At 53.1% G+C, this 18796-nt stretch overlaps 1 protein-coding gene across 1 annotated transcript; it reads left to right on the forward strand.

The window, feature by feature from the left end:
- The first annotated feature begins 10282 nt into the window (after positions 1–10282).
- LOC132087076 (serine/threonine-protein kinase PAK 1-like) lies at positions 10283–17948 on the forward strand. Its single transcript, XM_059493105.1, has 8 exons — positions 10283–10380; positions 10640–10757; positions 11535–11634; positions 11906–12102; positions 12200–12315; positions 15831–16018; positions 17075–17136; positions 17841–17948. Exons 1-8 carry the CDS (start codon positions 10283–10285, stop codon positions 17946–17948), a joined length of 987 nt encoding a protein of 328 aa, XP_059349088.1.
- Positions 17949–18796: the final 848 nt, after the last annotated feature.

Below are 18796 nucleotides of genomic sequence, written 5' to 3' on the forward strand. Positions count from 1 at the left end.
TGCTGTCTAGTGACAAGGCACTTTGGCCCAGCGTGCTGCCTCATTGCACCAGCACTCGCTCCGTGCTCCTTGTGATCTCGAGCGGGGTGCGTCTTCTCAAGGTACCGGTGGCCAATGTCATTGCAGGTGGCAATCAAGATCATGTCACTCGAGGAGGAGATGTCCGAGGAGCTGGCTGCCAATGAAATCCTGGCCATGAGGGACAACAGGAGTCCCAATATCGTTACCTACTTAGACAGGTTGGCATATTCTGGTGTCAATGTAGCTTTTAGCTGGTGCAAGCGCAAAGAGACGATGCCCTTTGGTTGCTGGCAGAGAACAGAGCTGGGGATGATTTCTCTGCGTGTCTCCAGAGCGTGGGAGGAGGTGGAGCTGGTGTTCAACAGTCTCTTGTGGCACCCGTAGCTTGGAGAGCAGCTGCAAAAACCTGTCTCAGGCCCTGGGGTGACTGAGGCTATGCCCATTCTGTTGCTCCATGCCGTGGTTTTCTTCTTTCAGCTACCTGGTGGATGCGGAGCTCTGGCTGGCCATGGAGTTCATGGACGGCGGCACCTTGTTTGATGTGCTGAGGGCAGTGTACCTGGAGGAAGGACAGATAGGCGCTGTCTGTCGGGAGGTGAGGGATCCCGCTTGTGCTTGCCCAAGACTGCCCGGATGCTGCTTGTCAGCTGGAGCTTAAGGAGAGCCGAGATTTCTTGCTCTCACCTTTCTTTTGCTGCTGCTGCTGCTGCTGCTGCTGCTGCTGTCACGCCACACAGGAGAAGAAAGAGCATGGGAAGTGTACTGCCTGCCGGTGCCCTCGCACTCCTCAGGCTCTGTTCTTGCACTCTTCCATCCTGTCTGTCCTCTGGCCTTGGTGCTCGCTCACTGGCTCAATTTCTCTTTCTTCCTCTTCTCAGCTTTGCCTGGGAATGTTTGCCTGGAGCCTGTCTGTCTGTCCTACATTGCTTGCCACTGGAAGGCAGCATGCGGGTGGCAGAATTTCAAGCTAAGGGCAAAGAGCTGTCCTCAGCTTCAAAGGCTACCATTGCAGCCTGCATGGCGATGCATTGTGGAACAGCTCGAAGGTGCTGCTGTCACCAGCAGCTTCCTCTTCTGCTGCCACTAGGCTTCCCCAAAATTCTTTGCCGTGCCGCCTCCCAGCCAAAGGTGGCGTGCTTCCTACCCAAGGCCAGTGGAACTTTTGGGAGCTCAGATGCCTTTGCTTGGAAATCTAGAAAAAACTTCCAAGAGTGTTGAAGCAGCAAGCTCTTCATGGTGACAGCACCGTGATGTTTTGCCCTGGCTCACAATTCCCTGAGAAAGCCGCCAATCCCCTTGAGCTCTTTCCTTGCGGGTGGGATGAAATCAGATCCTGCAGGTTAACTTTCCCTCCCTCCTTTTTCTCTCTCAGTGCCTGCAAGGACTGCATTTCCTTCATTCCCGCCAAGTCATCCACAGAGACATCAAAAGTTGCAACGTCCTGGTGGGCACGGACGGATCTGTCAAGTTGGGTGGGTATCCCTGCTGGGCTGCAGCATGTCCAGCATATGCCGTGCGCTTGCATTTTGGTGACGGCCACTGGGGCAGAAGCGCGGCTTGGCCAGCGTGTGAATCGTCAGGGTGTTTTTGAAGCGGCCGATGCCTTATTTGCCTGGCTCCAGGCACGTGGAAGGAGAGCTCAGCTGCTTTTTCAGTTAGATTCAGCATGGCCTGGTCAGGGCAATGGTTTTGGCTGCTTTGCCAGTGGTAGCTGGCTTTGACAGGCTTTGTTTTTGTCCTCAGGTGACTTTGGCCTCTGTGCTCAGCTCAGCCCTGAGCACAGCAAGCGCAGCTCCAGCGTCGGCACTCCCAGCTGGATGGCACCGGAGGTGGTGAGAGGAGAAGCCTACGGCCCCAAAGTGGACATCTGGTCCCTGGGGATCATGGGGCTGGAAATGGTGGAAGGGGAAGCTCCTTACCAGCGGGAAGCCCGTCTCCGGGTAAGGTGCAGCTTAGCAAGAGGGCTCTGTGTGGAGAGAGCTGTGTGTGGCTAGCAAAGGAGCAGGTGGAGTGTCCTCTTGCATCCATGTGCTGTAGGTTTTTGAACTGCTAGAAAGGAACGGGCCCCCAAAACTGCAGAACCCCAGGCACCACTCGGCTCTCCTGCGCGACTTCCTCCGCTGCTGCCTGCAGGCAGATGAGGACAGGCGCTGGTCTGCCCAGGAGCTCCTACAGGTAAGAAAAAGCAAAGGGGCAAAAAGCCCTGGCAGCTGAGGACACCTGCATGAAGGGATGAGGAGGAGGAGGAGTGTGGGCCACGTGGCACAGAAAGCTGCCAGGACAGGAAGGCGCAGGGGGACATGCTGCCCTCAGTGCTCTTTGTGTGTCTTGCTGGTAGCCAGGGAATCCTGCTTGAGCCCGCAGGCTCAAGTGATCCTGGAAAGTAAGAGTTCCTTGCTTTGTTCTTTTTCCTCTGGGCAGCATCCCTTCGTGACCTCAGGCGATCCTGCCTCCAGCCTGGCTGCTCTGATCATCTCAGCCAAGCAAGTGCAGGAAGACTGGAGAGGAGACACCTGCGCCTGAGGAGGCCCTGATGCCCCGCCAGCCTCAGAGGAGGGAAAAGGGGATGTGTCATCTTTAGGCAGAGCTTCAGCCATCCCCCGAGGTTGAAGAAGAGCTGTGCCGTAGCTAGGAAACATGATAGTGTAGATATTTGCTCAGTTTAGCTGTTAGGTTAGCTGTTAGGTTAGGTTGGGTTAGGTTAGCATTAGGTTGGATTAGACTATGTTAGGTTAGGTTAAGATAGGTTAGGTTAGGTTAGATATGTTGTTAGGTTCAATTTAAAGCTCTGTTGTTTTTCTTTCTGCAAAAGATGAAAATTGAAAAAAATTAGGAAATATAGGGATCAACTTTTAAGGACTATAGAACGTAGACAGCTTGGATAGTAGAGGATTGTTTAGCTTAGGATAGAGTGTTGTTAATTTAGGGAAGCTTTGAAGTAGAAATGAAAGAATTGTCATAATAAGAATTAAGCAGTGAGAGGAAAAGCTGGGCTGCAGCAGAACTGGAACCTGCAGGCGCTCCAAGCTGTCAGCCTGAGCAGGCCACCTGCAGGACAGAATGATGAAGATGAAGAAGCAGCGAGGGGATACTTTGTTTCAGCCCGAGTGTCAATAAAAGTCGAAAATATCCAGAGTGTTGTAAGACTCCCTTCCTTGCCAGGCTGTAGCTAAGTGGACAGTCCCTTTCAGAGGCCCAAAGAACATAGTGAGGTAAGCAGCTTTGCTTACCTGAAGTGTGGCATGCCTGTGGGAAGCTGAGAGACCTACAGGTAATGAACACCAGGTAATGAGCTGCCATTCAGGACAGCACTAGGAGGCAGATGTGCAGTCCTTTCTGGGCCTCTTGTCTTGATCAGATGTCAGGCTGATCAGCAGCAATCACCATTTTGTTGCCACCCTCCTCTCACTATGTCACCTGTGGGATGGAATGGCATTCTCACAGCGGCAGCATCTGGCATTTCCTCCCTGCTTCTCTTTTCCCCGCTTTTCACCCCAGACCCCCAGGGACCCTCTGGGCCAGCCTCATCCCCTACAGGGGTGTGCAACCACCAGGGCCTCCTGCAGAGCCCCATTCCCACTCTGCTGCCTCCTTGGCCTTTTCCCACCTCTGGGCCAGCCTGCTGTTGCCAGGTGTTGGAAACATGCACACAGCTTAGCACACCTGTCATTGAGCAATTTGATGCAGGAGCCCCTGCTGAGCACGGCTCCCCACCCCAGCCCTTTTCCCACCCAGCTGTGGCTCCATTGCGCCTCCATCTGCTGGCACACCCACTGTGAGGGACTGCTCAGGGACTGGATGCTCCTTGAATATTGCCCACAGGCCTGATTTCCACGCCTCCCCATTCCTCCTACCCCTAAGGCTGCCTCAGCCGTCTGAACACAATTTTTCTTACTCTAATGGCTTCCTGTGCTTTACTTGATACTGTAAGCAGAAGTACACCGTTTTGATTGTCTTTCTTCTAGAATTAATAAAAATAAGTTTGAAGTACTCCTAGATTTTGCCATTGAAAACTTGAGGCAAGTGCACAAAGTAGAGAAGCTTTCTGTGCAGCTTTTCAGTTAATTTGAGGTCCCCTTACTCTTCACTCACTTTCAGCATATCTGTTGATTTTCCTTTGCTCTCATCTTTTAAGCTTCATCCCTTGTCTATCGATCTGCAAAAATAGCCTGTAAACCCAACGCAAATTTACTATCCTTTGTATTTTTCCTCTTCTGGAAAAGCTGAGGCTCGTGTGATCTTCTCCTGTGATCTAGACTTTGATTCCCATCTTGGCTCTGCCGAAGTGCAGAACAAATGTAATTTATTGCCTGCTAGTATGATCTGCTAGCAAAGGTCACATTTAGAGCTAAGCATGATGCTTCTCTCCCTCCGTTGAATACACCTCTTTGTGTCAAGGCCTGGGGACTTTCAGGAGCACCTGGAAGCTCCTGCCAAGGACAAAAGTCTCACTCTTGCTGGTTTTGACACTGATTTGTTGGTAGGATTTTGATCTATGTCGACAGTGATCTACAGGAACTGGATCCTTGACACCAAGTGCCTTTAAGCAACATCTCTAAGCAGAGTGGGCAATGAAGTCCAGATACTAATGAGTTGTGGTTTGTTTTAACTCTGTCTAACATATGGTACACTATCCCAAAACATGTTATTTTTGAGTGTTTCAGGCATTGAAAACTTAGGTTTATTCTTGTCAACACTTTTCTTTCCTCTCTTCAGAAATCTGCATGTCCAGCTACTAATTTCTTTCTCAGCTTGTTGAAAAGTTACCAGTCAGACAAGACTTGTTTCTTGACCCAGAGATGGGGCAAGCGTCACCGTTAGGCCGGACGTGGCATACACACGTGATCAGGGTCCAAGAAGAAAAAGGTTTGTTTGTTTTATTCTGCATGTTCTCCAGCTTATACACTCTTAACAAAGCGTGATCTCAAGTCACTAACTACATCACAATAACTTCTTCTATCCATTGCTGCAAAGCAATTAACGTCAATACAACTGGCAAAAGTTTTACAGAAATTTATAAGGCACGTATGCACATCTACTTCGGCACCTAGTCTAGCATACGCAACTTTTCCTGAATCTCTTCTAATGGGTTTCCATGCTGACGGCCTTGTCTTCTTCCTTGCTATGGATACACTCAAAAACCATCAACTGCTATTTCTTCCATGAGCTCAGCTTTGCTTGCAGGCCAGCTGTCAAGCCCCTCCATAGGTCAGCATGCACCCACGTGCTCAAGGAGCAACTGCAGCCTACAATAGTCCTGGAAATTTATTATCTTTGCTTCGTTTGCCATCTAAATGTCACTGAAGAAGTTAGGCTTTTCCAAACCAGCTAGGATGCCACCTAGAAGAAGCAGACTTGCTTTCAGTCAAAGCTTTTGGGACCAAGAGTCATGTTTGCTTGCATTGCTTGGATGCTGCTTGGATTGGCGCATTTTCTGAGTTCCCCTGGCATGCCTTGAGCACTGCCTTTGTGAGTGAGGAGAATTTCCCAGGCTTTTCTTTTGCATCAGCTGTACACAAGGTTGTCTTGCTGGGCACAAGAAAGCCACAGAGCAGCTGCCATTGTGAGGTCAAGCCAGAGGTGCCACGTCACAGTGCTGTCAGCACAGTGTTGTCCCGGTGCGCGCCAGGCCTGGTCGTCCAGAGCAGCTCTTCCGCTGGCTCCCTGCAGGAGGATCCTTGTGCTCAAGGAGCTCTCAGCAGACGGCCTGCACCCCGAGAGGAGTCTTGGCTTTCCCTTGGGTGGCACTCAGCGTGCAAACGCGCACAGCACTGCCAAAATGATTGGGCAAGTCTGTGCCGCCGTTTGCACCATCTTTTCTGTTGTCTATTCTGGCTACTACCTGACCCAGCTGACTCGTAAGTAAAGGTTTCTCCTGGGGCTGGCATTGCCCGACTTTTGCTTGGCTCTGCTCTTTATGCCGCAGCAGTGGCCCAGTTTCTTTGGGAACAAAATGGCCGTGAAGGTGCCACCGCTTTGGTCAATGTCCTGCCAGCAGCATCAGCTACAAAGGGGGCATCTGTACTGGGTAGCGCGTGCAGACTATTTGCCATGCAACCTGCAGCGGTTGCCTTCCCTCCCCGGGAGAGTGCGCGGCAGCGGAGTCTGTCATTTCCTCAGCTTGCTGCTTCAAGCAAGACAAGCTGCAAATTGCAGACTCTGAGGGCAGATCCTCACAAGTATTTCTACCAACTCAGTGGTTCTCTCCAGGAGTGAAGGAAAGCACCTTTTGCTCCATATTCTACCCCTTAGAGGCCTTGGCTGCATGACTTGAGCCTTTGATGCTGTGCCAAGACTGCGATTGCCTTGGCCATGCAGCACAAACTCCAGTGCAGGGAGGGTTTGCTGCTGAGCCCAGCAGCTGTTCCTGGGCTGCTTCAGCAGGGAGCTGCCACAGGGAAGGGACCCTTTGTGGAAGCTTTGCAGGGCTATCATCTTCAGCCAAGGGATGGGAATTAGGGCGTGCAATTTAAAAGAATGTATATGGAAAATGCAGGAAAGGGAAGAGGGAAATGTAGCTTGAGCTGTTAGGCACAAGAGAAGCTCAAAGTTTTGAAGAGCAGCGGGCATTTCCAGCACCGTCTTCCTATTTCTCTCTTGGCAAAAGAGGCCCAAATGTAGCCAGAGGCTCCTCTAGCGTCCTTCTTGTTCTCTTGCTTGCTGTGGGAAAGAGCTGTTGCTCCTGGAGGCATGTTGGGAAAGGGAAATGCTCTGTGTTGGGACTGCCTTGTGCTGTGGGAGTGGCCAGCACAGGCACTTTTCTAAGGGCCTCTGCTTCCTTTTGCCTTGCTGGCTGCAGGTCACCTGACACGCGGATGGAGACAAGCCTGTCCTTTGGTGAGTGGCAAAGGAAGCTGAGACGTTGCTGGCGTGTGAGAATTGTGCAGCAATTCTGCCAGCTTGGCCTGTTGCAGCCGAGTGTGGAGTGCCGGCGTGGGAGGCTGAAGGAAAGGCCAGCTGCCCGGTGGCATCAGCAGTAGCAAAGGGAGCACTGGCTGTTTGCTGATTTTCCAGTGAAAAGCCTTTCAAGAGATGAAAGGCAAAAGGGACAGCTCCAAGGCATCTTGCTGCTTCTAGGCAGCAGGGAAGCTCAAATGCACAGCAAGATGGAGTAGCAGCTCGTTCAGCCAGCTTCCTTGGGTTTGCGTGACTCAGAGGCCCACTTGTATCAAAGTCTATGATTTGCCCTTCTTCTGGGTGCTTTCCCAGCTCAATAGAAAGCAGCTCCTAAGGCACTGGCTTTTGCCCATCTCTCTCACTTCTGTCTGCCTGCAGGGCACAACAGCAGGGTCAGCAGCTCCTCTGGCTGCCTCTGTCATTGAGGAAGAGGATGAAGAGGAGCAAAGGAAGATGAAGCCTTCAGCCGCTGTCCCTTCACAGCCTGAACTTGCAGAGCTAGTAAGTGACAGCTGAGCTTGGCACTGCCTTTGGCGCACGGCCAGGCTACCCGTTTTGGAGCAGCCCTTGTTGCTCGTGGCTGAAGATGCTGGCAGCCGTGTGCCTGCTGTGACGTAGTGCGGCTTCAGGCAAGCTGGGGAGCCCTGGCCAATGGGTTCTGAAGTTTGACATTGAAGCTGGGATGCTGAGAGGGCGCCAGAGTGTCTCTTGGGATCAGACAGGAGGCAGCATTGAGTGACTCTCAGTGCAGGAGTCAGCCCCTTGTGCCCGTTGTCAGTGCAGGCTGCCTGTGGTCAGCGGACAGCGCGGCCCAAATACGCAGTTGACAGCCTTGCAGGGTACCTGGCAGACACTGGCCCCTGGAAGGGACCTGCTGTCTCCGTGGACTAATTAGCTTCAGGCTGTGCTTCACTTCCAGCCGGTCAGAGCAGAGTTTGGAGAGAAGAATCCTCGGCAGCCCTGCATTGTAAAAGGGCGGGTGGGTCTGGGCAGGGCTGGAAGGCGGCTCCCAAGGGCCGCTCTCTAAAGGCTGCCATAGAGAAGGGAAATCCGTGAAACAGATCAGAGAAGGGACACGCTGCGGGCTTCTGAGCAGACTGTTGCCTGCCAACTCCGGGCTGATTTCATTCCGGCCCAGGAAAAGACAGGAGGAGGAAAGCAGCGAGGCTCTGGGGCCCTGCTCTGATCTCTTTGTGGATTTGGCAGCCCCATCGATACCTTGTTGCCAGTGTCTTGCAGAAAAGCTGAACACGTGGAGCATGGAGGTGGTCGGGAGGGGCTGGATCCAAGTAGCCTTTGGGCTTCTCCCGAAGGTGCCTTTGAGAAGGGGACATGGGAACTGCTCCAGCTGGAGAGGCCTGGCCGTGGCTGGCAGCACCTTCCCAAGGCCTTGCTTTTGCTGTGCGCTTAGGGGGGGGCATGAGTGCCAGCCACCCTTCTGACGGGCAATCCTTTCTTGTCCCAGCGCAAGACAGGCTCTGCCATTCAACCTGGTGCCGCCGGACCAGCATGGCCTGCAGCAGCCAGCTCAAGCCCCGCTGCTGGCACTTCCTGCAGCAGCGCAGCCCAGCAGCCCGAGATGAGGGAGGAGCAGGGCCTGAAGACACTGAGTACGTCCGTCTGGTGCATTTCTTGTCTGCCAGAGCAGGGTCTTGTGCGAGTGTCTGGGTGTAGGCTGCGCCAGATGCTGGCCCTCAGTCTCAGAGGCACTTAGGTTTCTCTGCAGAAGGTGTTGTACTGCTCTGAGGAAGCGCGGCAGCGCTCAGGGAGTCCCTGCTGCCTGTGAGGGCGGCTGGGCCTGGCTTGGCCCTGCCTGGGCTGCCTTCTGGGCCAAAGGCAAAAGCAGAGATTGTTTCTGCTTGAGCAGAAGGCTGGCAATAGCAAGTGACTATTGCCCAGGGAGCTGTCTGGCCCCAGGTGTTTTCTGGCTCTGGTTCTTACTCCTCCTCCGGCGCAGACACTTTGTGCCCCTGGCAGTGGACCTGCCAGTGATGGTGGGTGTGACTGCGGAGGCAGCAAAGGCCCTTGCTTACCTCTTAGGGCCCCCTTCTTAAGGGCTCATCATTTTGGCTTATCGCGTGAGATGCTGCTCTTGAAAGAAATCAAGGCCTTCTTGGAAAGGCCACCTGATGAAAGGTGGAGAAGATGGCCCTCCCACTTGCTGGTCTCAGCAGCTGGAAGCCGCGGGACCGCAAAGGGCCCAGAGCTGCGGGCAGTGGGGCTGCCTTTGGGACGCTCTGGGCAGCGGCGTCTCTGTGTGCGAGTGAGCGCCCTGCACTGCTTTTGTCTTTCAGGGAGCATCGTGAGTCCGGGCCGGCCAACGGGCAAATACACGGCATTTGAGGAACTCGGGCGAGGGTAAGCGTGACGTCAGCTCATTTTACAAAAGTGTGGGCCAGGTCTTTGGCTGGTGCAATATCAAGCGTGAAGTCAGGCAAGCTCCAATCATGGTCAGGCTCCGGCTTGACCTCGTGTCGCCTGCCTGGACTGCTCGGTCAGAGCAATGCAAAGGCCTCATCAAAGACAAGTTGATGCTGGCAGTGTCTTGCTTGCAGCAGTGAGGAGCAGGAGCTGGGAGAAGCCCTGGCCCTGCAGCTTTGTGGCCTGAAAGAGCACCTTGCCATCCAAGAAAGGTCAGATTGTCAAGGACAGTCTTCTGACTCAAATTGTTCTCCCTTTTTTGACACACACATGCATGCACACCCGCACAAGGAGAGAGTTCCCCTTAGGTTCTGAAATGACCTGGCAGGGTGTGCGCCTTGGAGATTTCCAGCGGCCCTTGGTCTTCATGCTGCACCTTAGTGTTCCCTTGGACAGCCTGCCCCGCATGGCAGAGGGCTCACGGGCTAACATGCTGTTGGCCGAAGAGATGCTGCAGCCAGGCATTTTTTCTAAGGAAGGCGTCCAGGCAGCCTGGGGAGATCTGCTGCCTGGGCTTGCTTTCACTGCCAGAGGGATAAAGGTCTCTTTCTGCTGCTTTTGTCTTTCTAGAGGGTTTGGAGCTGTTTATAAAGCCCTTGACACCAGCAGCGGACAACAGGTAAAGTGCCAAGAGCCCCACGCCATTTTGCAGCTCTGGAGCGCTTTGCCCGCTGCTGTGAGCTGTGCTTGGAGGTTTGGGTGGCAGCTCCATGTCTGCAGCAGGGGCTGTTCCTCTGAAATACAGTCTAGGCTCAGGCGGCAGAATGCATTTGGGATGGCTTTTGGTGCTTCTGCTAAGCTCTGCTGTCTAGTGACAAGGCACTTTGGCCCAGCGTGCTGCCTCATTGCACCAGCACTCGCTCCGTGCTCCTTGTGATCTCGAGCGGGGTGCGTCTTCTCAAGGTACCGGTGGCCAATGTCATTGCAGGTGGCAATCAAGATCATGTCACTCGAGGAGGAGATGTCTGAGGAGCTGGCTGCCAATGAAATCCTGGCCATGAGGGACAACAGGAGTCCCAATATCGTTACCTACTTAGACAGGTTGGCATATTCTGGTGTCAATGTAGCTTTTAGCTGGTGCAAGCGCAAAGAGACGATGCCCTTTGGTCGCTGGCAGAGAACAGAGCTGGGGATGATTTCTCTGCGTGTCTCCAGAGCGTGGGAGGAGGTGGAGCTGGTGTTCAACAGTCTCTCGTGGCACCCGTAGCTTGGAGAGCAGCTGCAAAAACCTGTCTCAGGCCCTGGGGTGACTGAGGCTATGCCCATTCTGTTGCTCCATGCCGTGGTTTTCTTCTTTCAGCTACCTGGTGGATGCGGAGCTCTGGCTGGCCATGGAGTTCATGGACGGCGGCACCTTGTTTGATGTGCTGAGGGCAGTGTACCTGGAGGAAGGACAGATAGGCGCTGTCTGTCGGGAGGTGAGGGATCCCGCTTGTGCTTGCCCAAGACTGCCCGGATGCTGCTTGTCAGCTGGAGCTTAAGGAGAGCCGAGATTTCTTGCTCTCACCTTTCTTTTGCTGCTGCTGCTGCTGCTGCTGCTGCTGCTGTCACGCCACACAGGAGAAGAAAGAGCATGGGAAGTGTACTGCCTGCCGGTGCCCTCGCACTCCTCAGGCTCTGTTCTTGCACTCTTCCATCCTGTCTGTCCTCTGGCCTTGGTGCTCGCTCACTGGCTCAATTTCTCTTTCTTCCTCTTCTCAGCTTTGCCTGGGAATGTTTGCCTGGAGCCTGTCTGTCTGTCCTACATTGCTTGCCACTGGAAGGCAGCATGCGGGTGGCAGAATTTCAAGCTAAGGGCAAAGAGCTGTCCTCAGCTTCAAAGGCTACCATTGCAGCCTGCATGGCGATGCATTGTGGAACAGCTCGAAGGTGCTGCTGTCACCAGCAGCTTCCTCTTCTGCTGCCACTAGGCTTCCCCAAAATTCTTTGCCGTGCTGCCTCCCAGCCAAAGGTGGCGTGCTTCCTACCCAAGGCCAGTGGAACTTTTGGGAGCCCAGATGCCTTTGCTTGGAAATCTAGAAAAAACTTCCAAGAGTGTTGAAGCAGCAAGCTCTTCATGGTGACAGCAGCGTGATGTTTTGCCCTGGCTCACAATTCCCTGAGAAAGCCGCCAATCCCCTTGAGCTCTTTCCTTGCGGGTGGGATGAAATCAGATCCTGCAGGTTAACTTTCCCTCCCTCCTTTTTCTCTCTCAGTGCCTGCAAGGACTGCATTTCCTTCATTCCCGCCAAGTCATCCACAGAGACATCAAAAGTTGCAACGTCCTGGTGGGCACGGACGGATCTGTCAAGTTGGGTGGGTATCCCTGCTGGGCTGCAGCATGTCCAGCATATGCCGTGCGCTTGCATTTTGGTGACGGCCACTGGGGCAGAAGCGCGGCTTGGCCAGCGTGTGAATCGTCAGGGTGTTTTTGAAGCGGCCGATGCCTTATTTGCCTGGCTCCAGGCACGTGAAAGGAGAGCTCAGCTGCTTTTTCAGTTAGATTCAGCATGGCCTGGTCAGGGCAATGGTTTTGGCTGCTTTGCCAGTGGTAGCTGGCTTTGACAGGCTTTGTTTTTGTCCTCAGGTGACTTTGGCCTCTGTGCTCAGCTCAGCCCTGAGCACAGCAAGCGCAGCTCCAGCGTCGGCACTCCCAGCTGGATGGCACCGGAGGTGGTGAGAGGAGAAGCCTACGGCCCCAAAGTGGACATCTGGTCCCTGGGGATCATGGGGCTGGAAATGGTGGAAGGGGAAGCTCCTTACCAGCGGGAAGCCCGTCTCCGGGTAAGGTGCAGCTTAGCAAGAGGGCTCTGTGTGGAGAGAGCTGTGTGTGGCTAGCAAAGGAGCAGGTGGAGTGTCCTCTTGCATCCATGTGCTGTAGGTTTTTGAACTGCTAGAAAGGAACGGGCCCCCAAAACTGCAGAACCCCAGGCACCACTCGGCTCTCCTGCGCGACTTCCTCCTCTGCTGCCTGCAGGCAGATGAGGACAGGCGCTGGTCTGCCCAGGAGCTCCTACAGCTAAGAAAAAGCAAAGGGGCAAAAAGCCCTGGCAGCTGAGGACACCTGCATGAAGGGATGAGGAGGAGGAGGAGTGTGGGCCACGTGGCACAGAAAGCTGCCAGGACAGGAAGGCGCAGGGGGACATGCTGCCCTCAGTGCTCTTTGTGTGTCTTGCTGGTAGCCAGGGAATCCTGCTTGAGCCCGCGAGGATGTGACCCTGGAAAGTAAGAGTTCCTTGCTTTGTTCTTTTTCCTCTGGGCAGCATCCCTTCGTGACCTCAGGCGATCCTGCCTCCAGCCTGGCTGCTCTGATCATCTCAGCCAAGCAAGTGCAGGAAGACTGGAGAGGAGACACCTGCGCCTGAGGAGGCCCTGATGCCCCGCCAGCCTCAGAGGAGGGAAAAGGGGATGTGTCATCTTTAGGCAGAGCTTCAGCCATCCCCCGAGGTTGAAGAGGAGCTGTGCCGTAGCTAGGAAACATGATAGTGTAGATATTTGCTCAGTTTAGCTGTTAGGTTAGCTGTTAGGTTAGGTTGGGTTAGGTTAGCATTAGGTTGGATTAGACTATGTTAGGTTAGGTTAAGATAGGTTAGGTTAGGTTAGATATGTTGTTAGGTTCAATTTAAAGCTCTGTTGTTTTTCTTTCTGCAAAAGATGAAAATTGAAAAAAATTAGGAAATATAGGGATCAACTTTTAAGGACTATAGAACGTAGACAGCTTGGATAGTAGAGGATTGTTTAGCTTAGGATAGAGTGTTGTTAATTTAGGGAAGCTTTGAAGTAGAAATGAAAGAATTGTCATAATAAGAATTAAGCAGTGAGAGGAAAAGCTGGGCTGCAGCAGAACTGGAGCCTGCAGGCGCTCCAAGCTGTCAGCCTGAGCAGGCCACCTGCAGGACAGAATGATGAAGATGAAGAAGCAGCGAGGGGATACTTTGTTTCAGCCCGAGTGTCAATAAAAGTTGAAAATATCCACAGTGTTGTAAGACTCCCTTCCTTGCCAGGCTGTAGCTAAGTGGACAGTCCCTTTCAGAGGCCCAAAGAACATAGTGAGGTAAGCAGCTTTGCTTACCTGAAGTGTGGCATGCCTGTGGGAAGCTGAGAGACCTACAGGTAATGAACACCAGGTAATGAGCTGCCATTCAGGACGGCACTAGGAGGCAGATGTGCAGTCCTTTCTGGGCCTCTTGTCTTGATCAGATGTCAGGCTGATCAGCAGCAATCACCATTTTGTTGCCACCCTCCTCTCACTATGTCACCTGTGGGATGGAATGGCATTCTCACAGCGGCAGCATCTGGCATTTCCTCCCTGCTTCTCTTTTCCCCGCTTTTCACCCCAGACCCCCAGGGACCCTCTGGGCCAGCCTCATCCCCTACAGGGGTGTGCAACCACCAGGGCCTCCTGCAGAGCCCCATTCCCACTCTGCTGCCTCCTTGGCCTTTTCCCACCTCTGGGCCAGCCTGCTGTTGCCAGGTGTTGGAAACATGCACACAGCATAGCACACCTGTCATTGAGCAATTTGATGCAGGAGCCCCTGCTGAGCACGGCTCCCCACCCCAGCCCTTTTCCCACCCAGCTGTGGCTCCATTTCGCCTCCATCTGCTGGCATACCCACTGTGAGGGACTGCTCAGGGACTGGATGCTCCTTGAATATTGCCCACAGGCCTGATTTCCACGCCTCCCCATTCCTCCTACCCCTAAGGCTGCCTCAGCCGTCTGAACACAATTTTTCTTACTCTAATGGCTTCCTGTGCTTTACTTGATACTGTAAGCAGAAGTACACCGTTTTGATTGTCTTTCTTCTAGAATTAATAAAAATAAGTTTGAAGTACTCCTAGATTTTGCCATTTCAAACTTGAGGCAAGTGCACAAAGTAGAGAAGCTTTCTGTGCAGCTTTTCAGTTAATTTGAGGTCCCCTTACTCTTCACTCACTTTCAGCATATCTGTTGATTTTCCTTTGCTCTCATCTTTTAAGCTTCATCCCTTGTCTATCGATCTGCAAAAATAGCCTGTAAACCCAACGCAAATTTACTATCCTTTGTATTTTTCCTCTTCTGGAAAAGCTGAGGCTCGTGTGATCTTCTCCTGTGATCTAGACTTTGATTCCCATCTTGGCTCTGCCGAAGTGCAGAACAAATGTAATTTATTGCCTGCTAGTATGATCTGCTAGCAAAGGTCACATTTAGAGCTAAGCATGATGCTTCTCTCCCTCCGTTGAATACACCTCTTTGTGTCAAGGCCTGGGGACTTTCAGGAGCACCTGGAAGCTCCTGCCAAGGACAAAAGTCTCACTCTTGCTGGTTTTGACACTGATTTGTTGGTAGGATTTTGATCTATGTCGACAGTGATCTACAGGAACTGGATCCTTGACACCAAGTGCCTTTAAGCAACATCTCTAAGCAGAGTGGGCAATGAAGTCCAGATACTAATGAGTTGTGGTTTGTTTTAACTCTGTCTAACATATGGTACACTATCCCAAAACATGTTATTTTTGAGTGTTTCAGGCATTGAAAACTTAGGTTTATTCTTGTCAACACTTTTCTTTCCTCTCTTCAGAAATCTGCATGTCCAGCTACTAATTTCTTTCTCAGCTTGTTGAAAAGTTACCAGTCAGACAAGACTTGTTTCTTGACCCAGAGATGGGGCAAGCGTCACCGTTAGGCCGGACGTGGCATACACACGTGATCAGGGTCCAAGAAGAAAAAGGTTTGTTTGTTTTATTCTGCATGTTCTCCAGCTTATACACTCTTAACAAAGCGTGATCTCAAGTCACTAACTACATCACAATAACTTCTTCTATCCATTGGTGCAAAGCAATTAACGTCAATACAACTGGCAAAAGTTTTACAGAAATTTATAAGGCACGTATGCACATCTACTTCGGCACCTAGTCTAGCATACGCAACTTTTCCTGAATCTCTTCTAATGGGTTTCCATGCTGACGGCCTTGTCTTCTTCCTTGCTATGGATACACTCAAAAACCATCAACTGCTATTTCTTCCATGAGCTCAGCTTTGCTTGCAGGCCAGCTGTCAAGCCCCTCCATAGGTCAGCATGCACCCACGTGCTCAAGGAGCAACTGCAGCCTACAATAGTCCTGGAAATTTATTATCTTTGCTTCGTTTGCCATCTAAATGTCACTGAAGAAGTTAGGCTTTTCCAAACCAGCTAGGATGCCACCTAGGAGAAGCAGACTTGCTTTCAGTCAAAGCTTTTGGGACCAAGAGTCATGTTTGCTTGCATTGCTTGGATGCTGCTTGGATTGGCGCATTTTCTGAGTTCCCCTGGCATGCCTTGAGCACTGCCTTTATGAGTGAGGAGAATTTCCCAGGCTTTTCTTTTGCATCAGCTGTACACAAGGTTGTCTTGCTGGGCACAAGAAAGCCACAGAGCTGCTGCCATTGTGAGGTCAAGCCAGAGGTGCCACGTCACAGTGCTGTCAGCACAGCGTTGTCCCGGTGCGCGCCAGGCCTGGTCGTCCAGAGCAGCTCTTCCGCTGGCTCCCTGCAGGAGGATCCTTGTGCTCAAGGAGCTCTCAGCAGACGGCCTGCACCCCGAGAGGAGTCTTGGCTTTCCCTTGGCTGGCACTCAGCGTGCAAACGCGCACAGCACTGCCAAAATGATTGGGCAAGTCTGTGCCGCCGTTTGCACCATCTTTTCTGTTGTCTATTCTGGCTACTACCTGACCCAGCTGACTCGTAAGTAAAGGTTTCTCCTGGGGCTGGCATTGCCCGACTTTTGCTTGGCTCTGCTCTTTATGCCGCAGCAGTGGCCCAGTTTCTTTGGGAACAAAATGGCCGTGAAGGTGCCACCGCTTTGGTCAATGTCCTGCCAGCAGCATCAGCTACAAAGGGGGCATCTGTACTGGGTAGCGCGTGCAGACTATTTGCCATGCAACCTGCAGTGGTTGCCTTCCCTCCCCGGGAGAGTGCGCGGCAGCGGAGTCTGTCATTTCCTCAGCTTGCTGCTTCAAGCAAGACAAGCTGCAAATTGCAGACTCTGAGGGCAGATCCTCACAAGTATTTCTACCAACTCAGTGGTTCTCTCCAGGAGTGAAGGAAAGCACCTTTTGCTCCATATTCTACCCCTTAGAGGCCTTGGCTGCATGACTTGAGCCTTTGATGCTGTGCCAAGACTGCGATTGCCTTGGCCATGCAGCACAAACTCCAGTGCAGGGAGGGTTTGCTGCTGAGCCCAGCAGCTGTTCCTGGGCTGCTTCAGCAGGGAGCTGCCACAGGGAAGGGACCCTTTGTGGAAGCTTTGCAGGGCTATCATCTTCAGCCAAGGGATGGGAATTAGGGCATGCAATTTAAAAGAATGTATATGGAAAATGCAGGAAAGGGAAGAGGGAAATGTAGCTTGAGCTGTTAGGCACAAGAGAAGCTCAAAGTTTTGAAGAGCAGCGGGCATTTCCAGCACCGTCTTCCTATTTCTCTCTTGGCAAAAGAGGCCCAAATGTAGCCAGAGGCTCCTCTAGCGTCCTTCTTGTTCTCTTGCTTGCTGTGGGAAAGAGCTGTTGCTCCTGGAGGCATGTTGGGAAAGGGAAATGCTCTGTGTTGGGACTGCCTTGTGCTGTGGGAGTGGCCAGCACAGGCACTTTTCTAAGGGCCTCTGCTTCCTTTTGCCTTGCTGGCTGCAGGTCACCTGACACGCGGATGGAGACAAGCCTGTCCTTTGGTGAGTGGCAAAGGAAGCTGAGACGTTGCTGGCGTGTGAGAATTGTGCAGCAATTCTGCCAGCTTGGCCTGTTGCAGCCGAGTGTGGAGTGCCGGCGTGGGAGGCTGAAGGAAAGGCCAGCTGCCCGGTGGCATCAGCAGTAGCAAAGGGAGCACTGGCTGTTTGCTGATTTTCCAGTGAAAAGCCTTTCAAGAGATGAAAGGCAAAAGGGACAGCTCCAAGGCATCTTGCTGCTTCTAGGCAGCAGGGAAGCTCAAATGCACAGCAAGATGGAGTAGCAGCTCGTTCAGCCAGCTTCCTTGGGTTTGCGTGACTCAGAGGCCCACTTGTATCAAAGTCTATGATTTGCCCTTCTTCTGGGTCCTTTCCCAGCTCAATAGAAAGCAGCTCCTAAGGCACTGGCTTTTGCCCATCTCTCTCACTTCTGTCTGCCTGCAGGGCACAACAGCAGGGTCAGCAGCTCCTCTGGCTGCCTCTGTCATTGAGGAAGAGGATGAAGAGGAGCAAAGGAAGATGAAGCCTTCAGCCGCTGTCCCTTCACAGCCTGAACTTGCAGAGCTAGTAAGTGACAGCTGAGCTTGGCACTGCCTTTGGCGCACGGCCAGGCTACCCGTTTTGGAGCAGCCCTTGTTGCTCGTGGCTGAAGATGCTGGCAGCCGTGTGCCTGCTGTGACGTAGTGCGGCTTCAGGCAAGCTGGGGAGCCCTGGCCAATGGGTTCTGAAGTTTGACATTGAAGCTGGGATGCTGAGAGGGCGCCAGAGTGTCTCTTGGGATCAGACAGGAGGCAGCATTGAGTGACTCTCAGTGCAGGAGTCAGCCCCTTGTGCCCGTTGTCAGTGCAGGCTGCCTGTGGTCAGCGGACAGCGCGGCCCAAATACGCAGTTGACAGCCTTGCAGGGTACCTGGCAGACACTGGCCCCTGGAAGGGACCTGCTGTCTCCGTGGACTAATTAGCTTCAGGCTGTGCTTCACTTCCAGCCGGTCAGAGCAGAGTTTGGAGAGAAGAATCCTCGGCAGCCCTGCATTGTAAAAGGGCGGGTGGGTCTGGGCAGGGCTGGAAGGCGGCTCCCAAGGGCCGCTCTCTAAAGGCTGCCATAGAGAAGGGAAATCCGTGAAACAGATCAGAGAAGGGACACGCTGCGGGCTTCTGAGCAGACTGTTGCCTGCCAACTCCGGGCTGATTTCATTCCGGCCCAGGAAAAGACAGGAGGAGGAAAGCAGCGAGGCTCTGGGGCCCTGCTCTGATCTCTTTGTGGATTTGGCAGCCCCATCGATACCTTGTTGCCAGTGTCTTGCAGAAAAGCTGAACACGTGGAGCATGGAGGTGGTCGGGAGGGGCTGGATCCAAGTAGCCTTTGGGCTTCTCCCGAAGGTGCCTTTGAGAAGGGGACATGGGAACTGCTCCAGCTGGAGAGGCCTGGCCGTGGCTGGCAGCACCTTCCCAAGGCCTTGCTTTTGCTGTGCACTTAGGGGGGGGCATGAGTGCCAGCCACCCTTCTGACGGGCAATCCTTTCTTGTCCCAGCGCAAGACAGGCTCTGCCATTCAACCTGGTGCCGCCGGACCAGCATGGCCTGCAGCAGCCAGCTCAAGCCCCGCTGCCGGCACTTCCTGCAGCAGCGCAGCCCAGCAGCCCGAGATGAGGGAGGAGCAGGGCCTGAAGACACTGAGTACGTCCGTCTGGTGCATTTCTTGTCTGCCAGAGCAGGGTCTTGTGCGAGTGTCTGGGTGTAGGCTGCGCCAGATGCTGGCCCTCAGTCTCAGAGGCACTTAGGCCTCTCTGCAGAAGGTGTTGTACT

This window comes from Ammospiza nelsoni, chromosome Z (genome assembly GCF_027579445.1).
Source record: "Ammospiza nelsoni isolate bAmmNel1 chromosome Z, bAmmNel1.pri, whole genome shotgun sequence".
In the NCBI taxonomy this organism is placed as follows: domain Eukaryota; kingdom Metazoa; phylum Chordata; class Aves; order Passeriformes; family Passerellidae; genus Ammospiza; species Ammospiza nelsoni.